General features: G+C 39.2%; 1 protein-coding gene across 1 annotated transcript in view; it reads left to right on the forward strand.

Annotated features, from left to right (window-relative positions):
* SNX24 (sorting nexin 24) overlaps positions 1-20,972 on the forward strand; it is a 139,091-nt gene extending 118,119 nt beyond the window's left edge. The window contains exons 4-7 of the mRNA XM_037901620.2: positions 9,210-9,304; positions 11,236-11,268; positions 12,501-12,565; positions 19,979-20,972. Coding sequence (XP_037757548.1) covers positions 9,210-9,304; positions 11,236-11,268; positions 12,501-12,565; positions 19,979-20,049 — 264 coding nt within the window. The 3' untranslated portion in view covers positions 20,050-20,972. The remainder of the gene's footprint in view (positions 1-9,209; positions 9,305-11,235; positions 11,269-12,500; positions 12,566-19,978) is intronic.
* The last annotated feature ends 399 nt before the right edge of the window (positions 20,973-21,371 follow it).

Genomic DNA, 21,371 nt, shown 5'->3' on the forward strand with positions numbered 1-21,371 from the left:
TCCCTTCGTATGAGGGTTAATTGGGCTATAGAAGGAGGGGGGGGGTCAGCTCCTGGCCTTACCAGATGTAGGAGCCCTGAACCCAACTTCCCCAGCTTCCTTAAGGAATGTTTTCCTCTAAATCCTATTTTATCCAATAACCATATCACTTCCTTTTTCTTTGAGTATGGGCCTCCGGACCATGGCCATGTTGGGATCCCTGGGCAACCTATTGTTGGCAATTCTCTAGGACCCTGACCCTATCCCATTGGGATGATAGGAAGACCCAAGCTTCCCCTCCCCAGCAGCAGGAGAAAACATTTGAGGAGCAGGAGTCCAGGGTGGACAAAAAAGCCACACCTCAGACCACCATCTTGTCCTCTTCTCCAGATGAGGCCTTGTTGCCTCTTCACCCCCCTTCAATAGCCGATGATTTTTGCAAGTTCCAGGACCTTGTGAAGTGAGTGGCAGACTCTCTACAGATATGCCTTGAGGAGATCAGAAAAACCCAATACAAGCTACTGGACATTCTGAATGCTGCGACTCCATCTAGAGTTGCCCTCCTCATTAACAAGGCTCTACTGGAACCCACTAGAACCATCTGGCAAACCCCAGCTACAGTGACACCCAATTGTAAGAGGGCTGACAGAAAAATATTAAGTCCCCTCCAAGGACTCTAAATCCTCTTCTCCCACCCAAGTCCCAATTCTCTAGCTGATATGGTGAACGAGCGGGGCAAACAACACCATTATCAATCTACTCATACAACAGAGATCAAAAGTGCCTGGATCTCTTGGGAAGGAAGGTTTACTCATTGGGTACGCTGCAATTTCATATTGAATATTACCAAGCTTTGATGGTGAAGTACAACTTTACCAACCAAATGAAATTTGGGTCATTTATTGAGTACCTTCCCCCAGTTCAGAGAGAACAATTCCAAGCCACTGTTGCTGAAAGTTCCTGGCACGATCATCTTTACTGGAGGCACACAAGGCTGCAGACACTGCGACCAATTCCATCTCTGCAGCAGTGGAATTGCATAGGGCTTCCTGGCTGCAATTATCTGCCTTCCCCAGGGAAGTTCAAAATATAGTTGAGGATCCCCATTTGACGGACAGAAGTTGTTTGCAGAGTACACTGATGAGTCATCACGTATCCTTAAAGATTCCAGGGCCACAGTATGCTCGTTAGGCATCTGTACTCCTGCAAACAAACAGAAGTTCAGCAGATCGCAAACAGCTTAAAGAACCCCACCCTATACAATTCTCTGGATTCCAGACACCCATGGAACCCCCCCACACACACACACACCAGCAACCAGCACAGGTTCCAGAGAAACAGACTGTAACCCAACTGATGTGGCTCCACAACAGGCAATGTCATCAAAGGGACAGTTGAGGTTTTGAATTCCCACCCTTCATTAGCCTGCCAGCTTCAGTGTTTTGCCCACTTTCCCGCATTTGGAAACTAACTCTCCCACTTCCAGCATGCATGAGAGCATATTGCCTCAGACAAATTGATGCTGAAAGTTATATAATTGAGCTGCAACTTCCACTTTACCTCCCTTCCTCCTCCTCATTCCCTTTCCCTGTCCCTCTTCATCAGCCCCTCTCACAAGCCCCTGCTGAGGCAAAAAGTAAACACCCTTCTTCATTTAGGAGCAATAGAACTGATACCTGCTCAGTGCTGGGGTAAGGGCTTCTATTCAAACTATTTCCTCATCCCAAAGAAGAATGGAGGATGGAAACCATTTCTAGATCTAAGGTGCCTACACAGATTTGTGAGACCCCAGAAATTCAGGATGGTGATCCTGGCAGCTGTACTTTCTTCTCTAGATTCAGGGTATTGGTTTTCCGCCCTTGAACTCCAGGGTGCATACTTCCATATAGCGATGTACCCGTCTCACAAAAGATTCCTCTAATTTGTGGTAGGCCAAGATCATTTCCAGTATTAATTGCTCCCCTTCAACCTCTTCTCAGCTCCAAGAGTATTCTCAAAGGTTCTGTTGGAAGTGGCTTCCTACCTGGGTCACCAGACTATAGTGGAATTCCCGTACGTCAACGATTGGCTACTCAAGAGTCGATACTCAAGGACAGTGCTTTTTTGTTTTTGGACTTGGGCCTCCAGCTTGAACATAGAAAAATCCACACTAACACCCATTCAGAATATCCAATAATCTGGATTCCCAGAGCATCTCTTCCCATGGACAGGTTCAAGACATTATTGAGCCTCATCAGAACAACTCAAGACAGCCCCCAGACCTCAGTCAGAAACTGCCTTTGACTTCTGGGTCTAATGGCCACTTTCACTTTTGTGACAGAGCATGTGAAGTTACACCTCCACTGTTTCTGGGATGGCTCGGAACAGCTTACTCACCAAACAGGCACAGTCTAGAAAAGCAGGTGTTGGTTCCCCAGCGGGTGAAGCATTCCCTAGACTGATGGAAGATTCATCGCAATGTAGGGGCAGAGGTATCCTTCCTCTAGCCAGCACTGACAGTGGCTGTAACCACAGATGTATCTCTCTCGGGCTTGGGAGCACACCTCAGCTCCTTAACAGCACTGCTTCCTGCTGCTACCTGATCTGTCCAGGTAAACTTTCTCCTTCCTTCCTCTCTGCTGCCAGTTGCACACAAAGCCCTTAAAGGGGCAATTACCCCTCTTCTTATGGCCAGGCGGACAAGGACCCGCATGCAGTTGCAGCAATCACATTTCCTAATTTTTGAATATTGACTTTGCAACCTGAATAATGTTCTTTTAATGTAGTTTATTTTTATGTAACATGTATTTAGCTCTTTTAATCTTTCTTCATAAGACAGTATCTCTTATCCCTTATGTATCATTGTTGCTTTTCTTTAAATGCCCTCCAATATCTTTGATATTAAGGTGATCAGAACTGTACACACATTCTGCATATGGTCGCACCAGTGCCTTGGGGAGAGGTACTGTTACTGCGCTGTTCCATAGTGGGAAGGTTCTGTGCATTCAGCAAAAACTGCAGTGATTATTTTATTCTTTTGCCTCCATGCAGTATTACAAATTTATACCTACTCTGTGTTTTTGTTTTCTTCTCACATTTCTTTTTTTAAAAGCCTGGTAAAACATTTGTTATTTTCCCATCTAATACCTCACCCATGACTTTTCAAACATAATTACCTACTTCCTTTAACACGCTAGGATGCATATCTTCTGGATGCACTGATGCGTAAATATATATTGTTTTCTCACGTATTCCAGTACCTGCTTGTTGTCAGCAGCTGTATTGACAAGATCTTAATTACTTCTTAATTGTACATTCTTTTGTTGTCGAAGGTTGACTTTTTAAAACCATGTTCGCCGCTCAGGCAAAATCAGTCTTGATTTTGTCTTTCTTTATCATTAATAGCCTGCTTTCTCTACTACTTTTTCCCAGGATATATTTATAAAAGCCTTTATTAACATTAACCATTTTGAATAGCATTAATTTATTCTGGTCTTTTGCTGCCCTTATCTTTTTTCATTAGCTACTTGCTTGATTCCATCAACTTCTTAATTTCTAGGAGAGATTTGTTTTAACCCTCTAATCTTTGAGCAGTCCCTCATGAAGCCATGTTGACTACTTTGTTCCTTTCAGTTTTATTTTTCAGAGGAACTGTCTGTTGCACCTTCCCTTTTCTACCTTTTCAGACTACTCTCATGTTCTTCTACACTCATAAATTTTAATATTACCTCTTGTCCATGCTGTTTCCGTAAAATAATATTGTATATTTGATTACATGTGGAGTGTACTTGGACTACTAATTGCATGCACAGCCATTATGTAGTCACTAGCTAAACATAAAGTAGTGCCAAAAACCTATTATTAAACCTCTACATAATACAGCTATTACTGTCACTTAACTTATTTGTTTGTGTATTTAGTCTAAGTAAGTTAATTCATTTCAGTAAAGTGCTTTGAAACTAGAAAGTCTAGATAAGTGCCAAATAATATTATTAAGTACCTCGTGGTCACTAGCATGGAGCTTTCAGCTTACCATTACTGTAGATCCAGCAATGGTCTCACCATTATTTGGGTTCTCTTCTTTCTGGTTCAGTTCTCCTTTGCATATCCTAAGAGGGTTTTTTTACTGATGTCAGGCCATATTTGTCACCCAGCAGGTAGTTTAAGTTCCCCAAGAGTATAGTAATCTGAGAGTCTGATAGTTGGTTCAGGAATGTTTTCACTATCCTACAGTCCTGGGAATCTGAATCAGTTGCCCCCTGCAGTTTATTTTTCGTTTCAAAATACAGCATATCACTGCTATGATAATTATCAGACTATCTCTCACTGGATTTGTAAATGCTTAGGGGCTTGTATCCTCCCTCTACTTTTTGTTCCCCTTCTGTCCCTCCTTCATAGATTGCACCCATCACTCTTAATGTTCCATTTATGAAAATCTAATTAAATTTATGTCCACTAAGGTTGTGCTTTCCATTTAGCATCACTTCTACTTTCTCCTGCATATTTTCTATATTTCTTGCATTTTCTATACACATTTAAGTGTTTCAGTTCCTCTTTTTTATACCTCTTTTTATTCTTACGCAATCACATTTTGCTGAAGAACATTTTGGGGGGGGAGGGGCATGTGCTTCTTAGTATGTTAATTATGTAGAGGGAAAATAACATTGACCCAGAACAGCATACAATAATATGCTTTTTTGAAGAAATGAGTGAAATTCTTTACTCTGGAACCATGCTGGGTAAGAAGCAAGTGTTCTGATGTGATTAACAGAAGCGTATCTGCTATTGCTTTTTCAGGAAAAGAAAAGATCATTCTTAGAAACCAGTTCTTTCGTGTAGTCTACTTCTTTTTAGTTTAATATGTTCTTTTGCTAACCTTTTTATCATTTCATGGGACTGTGTAAGCAGCTGCTAGAAAGGAGGTAAATAGAAGAATATAGACTCTAAAGCACTCTAAAAGCTTGTAGGTTTCAGTCCCAGTGGAGACTGACACTCCAGCCTACTTACTATAGCTAGGATGTATTGATTTTTTTCTCCCCCATTTTTAGCTGCACCACTGAATTAGGTATTGTGAGGCATCCTTTCTTGTGAAGAAAGGAAAAACTGTCATGAACTTTTTCACCCTAACAATAGGGCATCTCAGACTAAAGCAGAAAGAAAGGAAAAAGCTTTAAGGACTCTTAGAAACTCTGCAACTTAGCTCTCCTAACTAAAAGGTGTTCCACAGATCTTGAGAAACTAAGACAGATGATTGGAAGCAATGAATTTTTAAAACTGTTTTGTTAAAAAATCATCAATCATTGAAAACAATGCATTCCTGTAGCACAGTCTTGGAAGGTTAGCAAACTGGTCTTGTCCAAGTTTTCAGCAAGATGTTCAGTTACTGTTATAATTGGCTGATGAGTAAGTTTGGACCTAACTAGAATGCCAGTGTTCGATTTCACAGCGTCCTCTGTGAAGATATGTCACCATTTATGCTGGCTTTAGTGACAATTTTCTAAAAAGGAAACTCGTGGGAAATCATTATGCTGTTTATATGTCTCCCTTGTTGGAGGGCATTATCCTGTGATATTTTAGAACTGTTTTCCACTGCATGATGGCATCTGGCTAAGGTTAAGGCAGAACAAGTCCCTCTGCAGTTTTGTGACTATGTTTTACTTGCTGAAGGAGAAAAGATAACTGACAATTAAGTATTTGGGATGTCACTGAAAGAACATGTGCAACTAATCAATGACATCCTGAGGGAACATGATTTTATGAAGCTGATAAAGTAGAAAAATCTGGATTTTAGTGTTACATAATAATAATTGCACCCTTTTGATAAAAAAGACATTTCTAATGATGTAAACACTAGTGTTTCCAGTGTTATATTTTTCAGGTGCATGCAGTAGCTTATTAAAATGTGGCAGGAATTGGTAAACAGCTTTTTAAAATATATGAAGAAAACATGGTACTCAACACAGATGGTATTGACCAATTTGAAAAATGTATTTCTGGGGTCACTTGCTAAATTATTTGCTTTCAGTAGGGTTAGGTGTTTTAATTCTCTTCTCATTTTGGAGAGAGAACATATATGCTGCTCTTGTTCCTTAAATCAACTTGTTAAAACAGCACAGGTTTGGAACTGGACTAGTTATAGTCTTGCTAAGTAGAGTTCAAATACATTGAAAATTCTAGACATTAATTTATAACCCTACTGTGATCTTTTCCTGTTTCATTGATATGTCTTGGAGTTTGTAACAGAAGTCTTACATAGCTCACTGTGCTCCTATCTAAAATGTATAACCACATGCTGGACTGAAAAATGGGTTTATTTGTATGTGTTCTATCACTCATTTTAAATATAGTCAAGGAGAAGCACTTTTTCTTCTTATCTGTTATGTAAAGATTAAGGAGAATATGGTTTGTAATATATGCATTCTTTAAATAACTTTCTAAATAAGAAAGTCTAAAATTTATGATTGCAATGGTTGTTACAGGTAAATGGAACTAGTTATGATTGCAGCCCCTACTTATTTGATTAATTTTTTAAATTACAAGACTAAAAGAAATACAGCAAAGATTAGAATTTTTACATATGTTGATCAGTTGTCATCTGTGCTGTCTTTCCCTGTTTTCAGTTTCTCTTGCAGCCCTTCCATTATTTGGCATACAAATCAAAGGGCCAAATTCTCTACTAGCCCAGTTCCACTGAAGTCAGTGGAGCTGGGCCAGCAGAAAATTTGATCCCAAATTAGGATTATTCCAGAATGTCATGATTTATTCCTTAATGTTTCTGGAAGTACTGTATGTAAAATATAGCTATGACTTTTTGGCATGCATTATCTGGAAAATGTACTGTGGTTCAATGAAACCATACCAAAATATTTTTATTTCATTGCTTCATGACAGTCTGACAAAACGCCACATCAAATCAAGGTGGGTTATGTCTGTCTGTCTCTCTGTCTTGCAGTTCCGCAGTTTCAGGTTTGCTGGTCATCGAAATAAAGGGCTTGAACAGGTGCTAACCTAATGGGAGTAAGATCCTGAAATGTCTAACAAAATAATGTCCATTGGAGCCTTGCAGTTAAACAAATTTAATGAAATTGGGGCGCTGTATAACTATTGTCCAGGCTTGGGTTGATTTGACTTGGAATGATAACTGAGTGAGCAGCAGCAACAACAAATAAGTTTGCTTCAATAACATTTTAGCATCATCAAAACAACTTCTCTTGTCAGTGACATGTCCTTCCCCTTGCCCCACCATCTCTTCTTTCTTCTAAGTTTACCGGCAGCTGACCTCACCAAGTCACACAAATTGCTCTAACATGATGTATGAAAAGCTCAAGAAGTGGAACTAAGGGATTGTGCATAAATTAGAGATGCCCTGAAGCAGCTCTTGCACACACGATTTTTGGTGCAAAATTGATTAATATTAGTAAATTGTTTTTGTTTGAGCAAATAGTGCACATTGTTATGCAATTCACATGTCCTTTGAATATGCATCCCCCTCTACCCCTCCTCCCATGCATAACTTGAATGCAGAGCAAGATGAATTTTACAGCACCATAGTGCTGATTTCACAAAATGTAAATGAAGAAGCAGTTAATGATGCATCCTCATTTAAAGGTGAACTGAAAGGCTTTGTACCAGCCAAGACTTGAGAACTTTGTTTCTCTTGTAAGAGGTGGTGTCACAGTAAAACAGTTTGGGAGCTGCATTCTCTGATTGAGGGTTGTTTTTATTAAACCTGTTGTTATGACACCAGCTCTTGCTGGAGAAATACAGAACCCTGAACTCAGGTCCTGAAAGAAGAATAAAAAAAAAAAACTGAAGTGCAGATAGCTTATTTTAAAATGTATTTCTATTTTTAAATCTACCCATATTTTATGGTAATGTTTGTGAATCTTAACTAGGTTTTTTTGTTACACAAATAGTTGAGTTGTTCTTGCCCCACATGTACTACTGCACCACGTTAACCAAACTGAAGAAAAAAGCTTTTGTGTTGTGTAAGGTTAGATTACATACAATAGGAATGTTGTCTCATGAGCTTGTATAGTGTAATGCTCCCTCCTATTACCAACCCTTGCCTCTTGTTTTCTCACCCTGTCACAATGGTTCTGTTCTAACCAAGGGCCTAGTCTTGCAAGCACAGTATGCAGCTTTACTTGTGTGAGTAGTTTCTTTTGATCAAACTTCACTCATATGCATTGTTTGCTGGATTAGGCCTCTGAGATGGAAAGCTCCTCAGCAGAGTGACTGTGCCTTTTATCTGTAAGTGCCGTACATAGGTATGACTTTTGTAGTAACAAGTGGAGATGTTCAGCAGTATGAGTGACAAGTGAATAGGGCCTTAATCCTCCGGAGAAACCATGACATGTGTTTGTAAACTCTTTTATTTGTCTCGTGTGAGGAGTGGAGACTAGCTACTAACTGCCTCCTACCAGTTACTATAAAACTGTAGAAGTCTATCGCGTTCTTAAAAAATCAGCCTGTCTCTTATGGGGAATGGGTATTTAAAAACCCCATGTACCTGTTGTGTCCTTTTCTATTAAATGTATTTCTAATTAATTTACTAATTCACTCATAAAACTACAAATCATCTGTTTGGTGAAAAATATTTGGGAAGGGGAGTGGATTCCAGGCCATACGTTATTAATATGGAACAGTATGGCAGGTCTAGATAGTACCTCTTTCACCAGGCCTTTGTCATTGGTGACCACACTATAGATGCGACCAGTGTATTGTAAGCCGATCTGTCAAGCCAAACAAACAACTCACCTTGTTAACATTCCCTAAATCTTGCATTAATAACACTGAGTAAGCCCCTGAACACACAGGAGATTTCCTTTTTCCTACTGCCATGATGGATGGGATACTTCCAAGTGCTGGAAATGAAGTAGCGGAGGTCATTAAGCATGTGCTGCTGTTGATTTTGATTTTTAAAGGGGACAACAAAATCAAAATTTTATTCTGAAATGAATGTACCAAAAATCAAATTTAAGATTCAAACTTATAGTAAACCTTTTCTTGGGTAAATGTTTGTCACTGATTCTGGCATGGGAAAGGGCAGTGCTGCAGCACCATAATCTGATATAATCTCAAAATTTAGTAACACGGATTGTGGTATTGGAAGATGTTTACTTTAGTAAACTTGTGTGATTAGAAAAGAATTGGAGTAATTGTGGTTTGCTTATTAAAAGTTATTGTTAGAGGATAAATAAAAAAATGAGAAAAGAACTGAATGATATTGTGTATTTTCTGTATTACAGACTATCATTTTAGAAAATGAAGATCTCCCCAAAATATTTCTAGACTTCCTGAATGTTCGGCATGTCCCTTCTCTGCCAAAGGCAGAAAGTTATGGGTAAGAACTAATTAACTAAAACAACTCCAACTGTACAGAAAAACAAGGCACAGCTGATTCTCCTCTCGCGCTGTATTAGTTCTCTGACGACTTAACACCGTTGATTTAAAATGGACTTGCTGTTAACTTACACCACTATAACTAAAAGGAGCATTAGTTTCATTGTGGGTGTGTTTGCGTAGCTATAAAAAGTTGGTAAAATAAAATACATCCTGTACAAAGACAAAAGGGTGACATTTATTGTATATCCATTGAAAGCAAAGCAGAAACAGGCTTAGATGAAAGAAAGATAGAAAAAATGGGATTTTCTAACAGATCTTTGAAATACCTACAAAAAATTTTTTAAAAGAAATCCACAAGATTTCCAGTCTGTGGCATGTGTGTGGGGGGAGGGAGGGTTGGAATCTGCTTTTACTTATATGGGGGCAAATTGTAACTCACTGCATGGCTTCCCCCATCTCCATGTGGAAATGGGGATCAGCCATCTCCATGGTGTCCACAATTCCCTTCTAGGAAAGGGTTCAGGGTTGGTTTGGATGAAGGAGGCACGAAGATGCACATTATTCTCCCTTAAGTATACCAGAGATTTCCAGAATAATACAGTCAAATTATATTACATTCTGCTGTACTTTCCACTCTTAGGGTACGATTCTCTGCTGTGCCTCTAAGAGGTGCAACACAAAACTCATAGCCTTGGGGATAGGAGGGTGGGTAAAGAGGTTTAAAGCCATGTTTGTGCCATCCCTATCCCGAGCCTACCTGCAGGCAGCGCAGTCCCTGAAGTAATTTAAACAGCCCTTCTTTGGCTGCCCTACAGGTTGTATCACTGCCTGGAATCCCCACAGTATTGTGTGCTGTGGCCCTGCCCCTGACACACCCTCCTGCCCCAACCCTTTCCCTAGCATACCAGGGCTTGTGAGATGGTCCTAGGAAAGTGGCCTTATAACTGTCTTCCACAGTTCCTGCATCAGGGGTTCCCCAAGCAGATCTGGGGGTTTTGGAGCCTCTTTATTCTGCTACAGCCCTTTTACCTGGTGTAAAGTGGCTGGAGCGGGGGTAAGGATCTCACTCCCAAAGCCTAACTGTGGTCAAGGAAGTTGCCTGCAGAGCTGTGCTATCGGTCAGTAGGGCCAGAGCCACAGCAGACCAGAACTACTGTGGAGGCAAACGGATCTTGGACAGGGTTTGTGGGTCAGGTCCTTGCTTTCTTCCACGCTGTAGTAAACACTGCCCCCACCTCAGCAGAAGAATGCAAAGGAAACTGTCAGGGCAGCCTCACAGCCTTTTGTATTCTATTACATGGGTGTTTCCAAAAAGACTTCGATCTGGGTCATGATTTTTCACAATACCTTGTAATTCTAGTTCCAAACTGTGAGCTTGGGAAATCATTGTTCACGTTCAGTACATACAGAATCTCTTTAAGATACGTAGGGATTACTTTACTTATCATATACTTGATATTGGTTTGAAAATGCTCATATAACAGCAAACATACATCACTTATAGCTAGTGTAATGTTATCAGTTATGCTGCTGTCAATATTAATGTGAAACATAAATGTGCTAACTTTATTATCCCCCCAAAAATGTAAATATGCCAGCTTTGGTGATTTAGGGAGAAGCTACTTGACACTCTTCTCTTGTAGTTAATGATGTCAACCAGAATCTCTCAGTGGAATTGTACCCCATCACTTTTATATATTTATGCATGTGAATCTATTCCAGTGAAATATATGTTGTCACTTACAAGCTGTGATCACAATAAAATCATGAGAGTTCTTCCATATTAATTGCATTGCATTACATAGCCACTGACCAGAAAAAGGGTCCTTCCTTTCGTAGCTATTATTAACAGCTTTCTTTATATATGGAGTTGTATGTTAATGTTGTTATAAGCAAACATAATCTAATTTGTCTGCATTTTTGTTTTAGTTCTTTTGATGAAACAGAATCTGAAGAATCAAGGTGAGCAACTCACAATTACGGCTAGCATTTCTAGACAACTAAATGTGGTGTAAGTAAATAAAAGCCATGCTTCCTTTGACAGTCTACTAATATATAAAATAAGGACACTGAAGTAATTATACACACACACACACACGTACGTACATACGTACTTAAAGGGCATCCTACATTTGTTCCAGCAACTGACAAAATGGCAATAGTTTGGCATTAAATTTTGGTGACTTTATTAAACACTGCATCTGGTTTCATAAGCTGGACCAGATCTGTTTGTAGTATGAATTGCACACCTCTCGCTTTAATTTATATTCTGGAATTTCTTACAGAAACAGAAAGAGACACCTTCAGCTTAACTCTCTCTGTGAACACTTTTACCCCATGCTGGGTGGTGTTTGTAACAGGACTATAATTGAAAAAAAATTGAGATTGTTTCCATGCTTTTGACAGAACTTTGCATACATTCGGTTTCACTGGATACAGTCAGTCAGTTAGTTGCTCCTGTTTGCATGGGTCTTTCACATGGGAGGACATGAACATTTAGTAAAAACTAAAACCAGGAAAATGTGATTGTAAAATCTGAAAGCTTGGCAAGGGCATTCGGATATAGCATCTGAAATTACTTCTCTCATTTAAAAAGGAAAAAACCTGCTACTGTTCTGGCCCCTTTACTCTACGTGAAAGAGTCAGCTGTGTGAAGCGGCCTTAGCAGCCTTGCTGCTGGCCGGGGAGGGTTCCCTTGACATAGCTATTGTTGGCAGCAGCCACAAGGCTGCCTCCCAGTTGTACACTCAGAAGCCTTGGCATAGGGGTGTGCTGGGGTAGTATCTGGGGCAGGAGTATTGCAAAGATTCCAAGTAGTTCTGTGGTCTGTTGGGCAGCCCAGGAGGCTAACCTAATGTAGAGGTTGCTCCATGGTAGTCTAAATATTCTTACGTACCACAGAACAGCACAGAATCAGGAGGGCTCAATGTGGCTTAAAGCCATCATCACCACTGCCATCACCACAGTGGAGTGTGATCTCTTCACCTCAAATTTCAAGCTGTCATTTTAAGTATCACTAAGCAATAGTGAGCTTTGCTCCCAGAAAATTTTCTCCTTTGCATGGAGTTTGGGCATATAAACATACTGACGTTATTCCTGAGCAGCTTGGGTCACCTCACTTTATCAAAGGTAGTTTGTAGTATATCCTGTTTACCATCCCTTGATGCTGACATTCCTGTTCTTGACCTTTCCAGCAAACTGTCCCACCAGCCTGTGCTGCTGTTCCTAAGGGATCCATATGTCTTGCCTACAGCCAACGGTAATCAAACTTGTCATCTGTTAACAGCTCTTTACTGATCTGACCCTACACCACATAAACCACATTATTATTAATACAGGCCTTGCCGAATGATACTGGTCCAAATTCTACTGATCTGCCAATAAACCAGTAGTTCTTATATAAAGCTCTTTAAAATCCTAATTGGGGCAGATGATTTATACGAAGATATAATTTTTTTCTCTCAGTTGTTCTCCTAACCAAACCTACTGTGGATTCAAATCATAAAAGGATGTAAAATACTGATTCTCTTTTTTTGTTGACTGTGTGGGTTCTTTTGCCTGCAGGGTTTGATCTAAAGGTACAGTCCTTTTTTAAGTGCTTTTTCCCTAAACACCAGTCTAGCTGCTGTGAGCATGTTTGTATTTCCACTTGGATTATTGTCATTTCTTCTCATTTCTAAACTGTAGGTTTTTTTTTTTTTAAAAAGATTGTATGTTTTGAGCGTACTAGATGTGTTCGGAGGATATTTACGTTACCCTTGATCGGTTAATATGTATTTCAAAAGAATATTTGGAAGAGGTAGTTGTAATCCACCATCTCTTTTACTCTTCCCCCCCCTCCCCTTTGTAAAAATAATTCAAGGACTTTTTCTTTGTGTTTTCTTCTCAGAGATTATATTGTTGGCACATATTGCACAGTGTTCCTACATTGTTCATTTCAATTGATAGGTCTTTTGCCTTTTCCACACTTTTGTACAAGAAAATGTACTTTTGTGTATATGTAAATTTCAGTATGAGAATTTTCCACTTAAACTGTAAATTAGGATTTTCCCGTGAGAAAAAAAATTAACAAATTGCTCTAACTTATTTATTATTCTCTGTTTGCCTGAATGTAGGCTGGTAACAAAAATGAAGCAGACAGCTTTGGAAATAAGATGACACTGTGGAGGTTTCCCCACATGGCTCTGCAAATCCCCCAGGTGTTCAAAGCATGCATTAAGTAATCATAAGATTGTCTGAAATCAGGAAATTTAAAATAATAATAATACAGGTTGGGTTCTTTGTATTTGCCTTTGGTTTCTCAACCTTTGGAGTGCACTTCCTTCACATTTTCAAGATTTTTTCCAAAACCATGAGAGCTAAAAACTTTTTTTTTTTAAACTGAGATTTTCAAGAAGCCACATGAATCCAGGAGCTGGGACTCTAAACATCAAATATTGTGACATTCATGATAAAATCATAGGAACTAGAATGATATGTACATGATTCCTATCTTATACTACACCTCCAGTTTCAGGCCTGGATTCCAGCGGAGCAGAGTGCAATTACTGAAACTTTCATTCTTTGAGTTTACCGAATAAAGTATGTGCAAGTATAATATACCAATAAACATCAAGGGTGAAATCCTGCCCCCCATTAAAGTCAGTGGAAGTTTTGCCATTGAATTTAAGAGATCCAAGATTCCACCCCAAAACTGAAGAAGAATTTTGCAGACACTAAAAACTAATTCTGCCTTTTTCATTTTATTCTGGAGGAGCGGAATGGCTAAACCAACACTCAACAGTGTTTTTTTTCACAAACTATAATTAGGCTTTGCAGATTTTGATTTTGATTTTTTGATCATTTCAACAGATATCAATGTCGATTTTAAGGTGTTTTTTGGGGGAGGGGTTAGATTTTTCTCTTTTTAAATTTTCACCAATTGTGGGAAATTTGGCTGGGGTCAGACAATCATTATTTAATGATGCTAGACAGTGAGATGAAAATAGTTAAAACTTTATAATGGTTAAAACACAAATTGTCAACATCACATGTCAAAATATACAAAATAAATAACCGTGAATCAAACTCTAATAAGTTTTCAAACAGCACTTCTCTTACTTTGCCTTTCGGTTTCAGTTACTATCTGGAAATATTTTTCATTGGTTTCTCTGTGTGTACAGTGAAATCAGTGTTTACCAACATTTATTGATAAAAATAGAATGCTTCTAAGCCTAACTATACTGCACCATTTCCATTTTATCCACATACTTACATAAGATTAGCTGATTTTGACTTTGGGGCCAAGTAAGAAGTCTAGGAAGTAAAGTAATCAGATCCTCATTTTTTTGCACTTCATTTCCTCAAAGATTTGTTTAAAAGTCATTCTGGATAACTGGATAAGCAACTTTCAAGTTAAGCTTTTTTAAAAAAAATAAAAAATAAAAAAAAGTTCTGAATGTTGTTAAATTTCATGCAAAATCTTGAGAGACAAAGAATGGAAATTACATATAATTGTCTTAAAATATACAGATAACACGCTAAATTTTCAAATCAGTACACAGGCTTTTAGTTCTATGACTCCTATTAAAGCTTCTGCAACACTTTGACATCTAAATTTTTTATTCTAACTTGTACTCGAAGAATGACCATACTTGCTTTTTTATTTAAGTCACTGGGAATTTAATATTGAATTTAAGTGGTGGTTTCTTTTGAAATGGCTTGTTCTAATGTGTGAGATGTGTTGAGATTTAGTTAATGGCGTTCAGCACAAAGAACTCTTCAGGGCTTCACCAAGGCTTTTTTTGGCCTTGAAACACAGTTCTTAGGTTTTCATATAGCAGGTAAAAACAAAAGTCAATGCAACAAGTTTTTATTTATACTAATTGTTCAGCAGCCCTTAGCTGCTTCCAGTTCACCTCTCAGAACTATTTTTTGATTTATCATACTATGAATCAGCATAATGTGGAACATGATTTTTATTCAAAAAATCTGTAAGAGTCTATTTTCTCCATCCTGTTTTAGAAATTACAAGCTCAGTATTATGATGTCCTGGTTTGTCCTGTCCTCCCTACCTGCCCTGGCTCCGTGCGGCTTCTGGAAGGCATGTCCGGCTCCTAAGTGCAGGGCTGGCCAGGGGGTCTCCATGCACTGCCCCTGAACTCTGCCCTGAGTGCCGACTCCGCAGCTCCCATTGGCTGGGAACTGCTGCCAGTGGGAGTTGCGGGGATGGTACCTGCAGACAGGGGCAGCGGGCAGAGCCACCTGTACGCGCCTCTGCCTAGGAGCTGGATATGCTGGTTGTTTCCGGGAGCCGTCCAAGGTAAGCGCCACCTGGAACCTGCACCCCTCATCCCCTCCCGCACCCCAACCCCCTGTCCCAGCCCTGAGCCCCCTCCTGAAGCCCAGCTTCCTCTCAGAGCCCGCACCCCCTCCTGCTCCCCAAACTGCTGCCCCAGGCTCAGCCTGGAGCCTCCTCCCACCCTCTTAACTCCTCGGCCCCACCCCCAGAGCCCACACCCCAACCCTCTGCCCCAGCCCAGTGAAAGTAAGTGAGGGGAGAGCCAGGGATGGAGGGAGGGGGGATGGAGTGAGTGGGCGTGGGGCCTTGGAGAAGGGCTGGGGCCTCAGGGAGGGCAGGGCAAGGGTTTGTGCTGCTAGACAGTTGGCAACCTTAACTTCACAGTTTACTCACCACTCGTGAACGTTTGACTCCATTTTAGTTAGACTCAATTTTTACAGACTGTCTTTTCTATAAATGGGATTTATTTTTGCAAACTAGCCAAACCCACCTGGAAAATCCTGTTATAATTTTTGGAGGTACCTAAAATTTCTGTGAAGGGGAGCTATCATATCTCTGTTGTCAAAAAGAAACCTTTACCACATGAATTGCTTATGTTTTTTTTTTTAAAAAATATAAGGCTCTCAAGAGCTTAAACTTTGATAACTTACTAGTTATTAAGGTTTGAAGCTACTAGTGTGACTTCCAACTTTCTTGGTTTCAGCTTGTGCTTTGACTTTTCAAAAATCACACTTTTATACACATGCCAAGAGGCACAATTAGTAAACACTGTGAATTGCCCAAAGGGGCTCATAGCTGCTATAAACTGGTGGGAGGCTCTAAAGTAATGAAATCTAAGGCGATATCCCTCATATTTACAAAAATTTTTATAAATCTTAGTACGCTCACTGACAACAGTCAGCCCTCTCCACACCATAAATGAATGTTAAATGACATGCATTCACTTTTTTTCCCCTTGAATAAACCACAACTCTTAGACTCTTTCAGAATCAGAAGTAATTTGGACTAAATGGGGGGAAAAAACCCTGCAGCAGTGAGTCTCAGAGACTGACTTGGGCTTCTGAGGTCTGCACTATGGCCCTAAAAATAGCAGTGTAGATGTTCCCACTTGAGTTAGAAGATGGACTCTGAAACCTGGTGAAAGGGTGGGTCTAAGAACCTGAACAGGAATGTCTACACTGCTATTTTTAGCACTGTAGTGCAAGCCTGAGTCTGTAGACCTTGTCTCTGAAGGTACATCTACAGTACAGTTCTTTTGGGAGCATGTAGTGTATATATGCACACAGCCCGCCTAGCGTGGGTATAAATAGCAGAGCAGCTGGTGAGGCACAGCTTAGGTGAGTAAAGACATGACCCAAATGTTAGCGTACATACCCTACATGGCTCTCCTAACCCGTGTCTCCCTGTCTACACTGCTATTTTTAGCAGTGTAGTGTCCGGCTTGCCTCCCTGCTCTTGGAGTCTTTCTCCACCACAGGAAAAGATTCCAGTTGGGGGAAAAGGCTCTGGCGGGGGGAGGCAGCGGGGAAAGGCTTGAGCAGCTCCCTGCTGCCAGAGCCCTTCCGCACCGCAGGGCAAAAAACCAGCAGAGGGGAAACGCTCTGGCAGGGGGATTCCCCTGCTCCTCCCCCTGCCAGAACCTTTCCTTGCTCCAGTGAGAGGCTCTTGGCAGCAAGGAGCTGCTGAAGCTTCTCCCTGATGCTTCCTGGCTGCTGGAGTTTTTCACTGACGTGTAACTACACACTACACAGTATGGACACAGCTTGCTTTTCACGGTGGCATGTAGCTACACATAGACTACACACCACCAACTCTGGTGTGTAGTGTACATGTAGCCTCATACTCACTGCTATGGGATTTTTTTTGTTTTGTTTTTTTGCAATGTAGTCATATCTTCAGACCTCAATCCTGCAAACACGTGCATATGTTTCAATAAGCATGTGGGTAATCCTATGGACTGCATTGGGTCAGGAAATCAACAGAGCTTTTCACATGCTTAAAGTTAAATATTTGTGTAACCATTTGCAGGATTGGTCCTTTAATTGGCAAAAATCATCCCTGAGGAGCTGCATATTCTGAACCACACTAGGAACGGTTGGTTGCTTCTTTGTAGATGTCTTTTACTTCTCTGGAAGAGGGAGGAAGTCATTCTCAGTTCCTCCACTTTTGCTTCCATTTCTCTCATTCATGAAAAGGAACCCTGAGAAAGCAAGGTGCCTTATATTGTCCAAACTCCCTAATTAATTTGAAGATTCTTGCAGAATGTTGGCTTGTAAACCAGAGGACAATCTCCTGTGTCTTAACCAACAGTAAAAATATTAAATTGGCACTTTTTATATACTTAACTTTATAGCACATAATGACATAGTTCTATGTTGAACTCAGATCTATATCAGCACTGGATTTTAATATTGTTGTAAGGGAGATTTTCAGAATTGCCTAATGAATTTAGGATCACAAGTCTTGATTTTCAGACTCTTTGAATCATTGTTGCATAAAGCATGTAACATTGGTTTAACTCTGTGAACACATTCTTCATATAAGATGGGTTCTCTTCTTTTAATTAAAAAAAGTGCAAAATATCTATTACCCAAAAAGTTGAAAGGGGTTTTAAAAGGACCAGAATCTAAACTACTAGCCTAATAGACCAAATTGCTAAAGTTCCTATTGAATAATAGACCTAAACTTCCTGTATCTTCATGGAAAATTGGTCTAATGGTGAATGATGTCTAAAGCCAGGCATTTTCAAAAGTGCCTGTGGGATTGTTTCAATATGTTTACATACTAGAGTTAAAATGCTATGGTAGATACTTTATTCAACAAAGCCTCAAAGTGAGTCTGACACTGTAAAATGGTATCATTTTATAAAATCAATAACAATTTCCCCATATGTACTGTATGTCATGTATATAATAGAACTAGCAGAAAAACAGGTTTCTGAAACTTCAGTGTTTGATTTAGACTGAAACCACTGGATCACGTTTACCATGTGTATTCTAATACTGCTGATAACAATATTTTGGAATTATCCTAGAAAAGTGATTTGAGTATGCAGAGCTTTCAGGACTTGTAGAATCATTACTGGCCTCAAAATGTCAATGAGTGATTTGTAATAATGCTTTATCCACCATCAGAAATCAGGAGAATCACCCATATGCTGCTTATTGAAAAGGTCTCTGTTAGTTATACATTCACCTAAAAATATCCTTGAGTCTATTGGTCAAATCTCTAACATCAATTATGATATATAATCAAATTAATTTATTAGTAATTTACAATGCCGGTACGCAGAGGTTTATAATACATTATTTGCAAAAACTTCCTACTCTATTTGATGGCCCTAAAGTTATTAATGGGCACAATCCAATTCCCATTAAAGTCAAGTATCATCTTTCCACTGATTTTAATGGGAGTTGAATCTGGCCCTATATGCATATCTGTAGGCTGGTGGCTGAAGGAGAAACTTACTTTGGAAGTGTGAAACATCAAAGAAATAATCTGTGGATGTTTATTCAGCTATATCTTCTGAGTTTAACCCACCTCTTAGTTTGCTGGCACTGCAAGTTTGAAACTCAATTTTAAGCAATAATGTAAGATGGAGTGAGAAATTCTGACTCTTACTGTCAAGGGAGTAAAGACAGTCACTCTGTTTTAGACAGGTAGGAGTTAATACATTTGGAGAATATTTTTCTTTTAGTAACACATAGCCTTCCTGCCTCTGTGTGGGTCTATTACTTTCTTTCATCAGGTAATCTGTTTCAATTTTATTTACTAAGGTAAATTTAACATGAAAAAATGGTGCTTGTTTCCTTTGCATTTGCACTGAAAATATTTTGTGTATGGGTTGTTCCCCTTCAAATTTGACAGGATCACTTTTTGTAAGGAACTTGCCTTTTTATGTTGAATAGCCAGTCTACAATCTCACTGCTCTTGAGAAGCTTCTATGATGGCACAGGCACCTTCAAGTCCACTTGGACTAAACATTGCTATAAACCACAATGGAAAAACTGCTGTAAAGTATTCCCAGTAGCAATCTTGGAATTCCTTCAAGTATATTGAGATTTTGTTAGAAATTGAATTGCCAGTGTAATCCATCTTCCTTGTGAGAAAAGATTCAGATAAAGAGCTGGAGTCTAGCAGCATTAAGTATTAGAACATCCCTTTAAATCAATAAGCTACAAATCTGGCAACGCATTTATGCAATGCCCTATGCTATACGAAAGTGGCTTTAGTGCTGAAACAGCATTACTAATAGTACATTCCCAACAGGGATAAACACTATAGTGATGCAATATCCTAAATTATACTAGTCCTTGCCTTGTTAAATTCCACAAAAGCATTTATATGGTATTGACATACATAAGAAAGCAGTTTTTCTTTTCTGTTTTTCAGATGACTTTCCAAATGTAGTTATTGAAGGAGTTCTCCATGGGATATTTTATCCTCATCTACTGCCCAGGTAGAAGTGGTGCGTGGATAGAAGAAATTAAAGCAAGTCTTGAAAAGAAAATTGACATAAGCAAAATTCTGTGGCATGATAGCAATTCTAAGAGGCAAAAGTCACCACCTTAATTTAATTCCATACATTATAGCTTTTAAAATCAGTGTCACTGCAGTTTGTGCTTTTTAAAAAAACAGATAAGCTGAAGAGCTTTGTTTCCATCTTCAAACTAATGTATATACATACTCTAATATTTAATACTAAAGAATGACAGTCATACACTGAATTACACTAATCTTTGAAAAGAATTAAAAGCTTTACTAATATTGCTTGTTTTTTTTATTACACATTACACTAATCCTTTTTTACATCAGGATAGTCCCAGTGCATTACCCATTGCTGGCAATGAATGCATTGAAAGTGCTGGCACTGAAGACAGTATGAGAGAGACTACAAAGGAATTTTAAAAAATGAAGTTGCTTAACTGGAAATTAAATGCAACTTAAAGTATTGCATTAGTATTCAAAAGGTAAATATTTCAAATCTACACCTTGATGTTTGGGTAGAACAGTGTCAAGTTCTGTGTGATAGGGAGTTTCCACCTTCTGCAATGTAGCTTTGTTTCAGGATGTCGGTCATAGAGAACTCGTATGGCATTCTAACCACCTGGAAGTTTGGCATAACATTTATGGTAACAACCTCATTCAGTTGTTACTTCTAGTGTGTGTTTAATTTCCAAGCCAATTTACACTTTGTGTTTAATCTCTTATATTTTGTGAACCACAGTTTACACCACTTTTTGGTGAGATCAAGCAAGGATATCATTTACTAGTAAAATAACTAAAAATTGTGTGTTCAGATGAACTTGAAATTTGTTATGTCCATTACTGGATATTACACTGTAAAATAAACTACTGGAACATGCACACAGGAGCGTATGAACTGCGAATGTATCATTTGTACTCATTTCTAGCCTAACAGGGTACATTTCAAAGCTTCTTACTACAGCTATTTCTCCCACATCTTCCCCCCCCCCCCCTTCCCTCCAACCACTGGAAGAGTGAGAAAATGTTTAACCTCATTATTAGCAATTTTCAGCACCATCCCCTTGATGCGTTAAGTTTATACAGAAATATATCTTGAACGTCACATTATTCAGTCCTGCTGTATTGCCGCTTCATTAATAAATATAATATATAAATAATTCATAGGGCTAACTGGAGTGAAGGACTTTTCAGCACAAGTCATCATGGCAGAATTGGGCCCTAACATAATAGTGTAGTCCTGAGGGAGCAATAGTGCCTCCTGCCAAACACTAAACTGATTTTGAAGCTGTTTTGATGA

Source organism: Chelonia mydas, chromosome 5 (genome assembly GCF_015237465.2).
Source record: "Chelonia mydas isolate rCheMyd1 chromosome 5, rCheMyd1.pri.v2, whole genome shotgun sequence".
Lineage (NCBI taxonomy): Eukaryota > Metazoa > Chordata > Testudines > Cheloniidae > Chelonia > Chelonia mydas.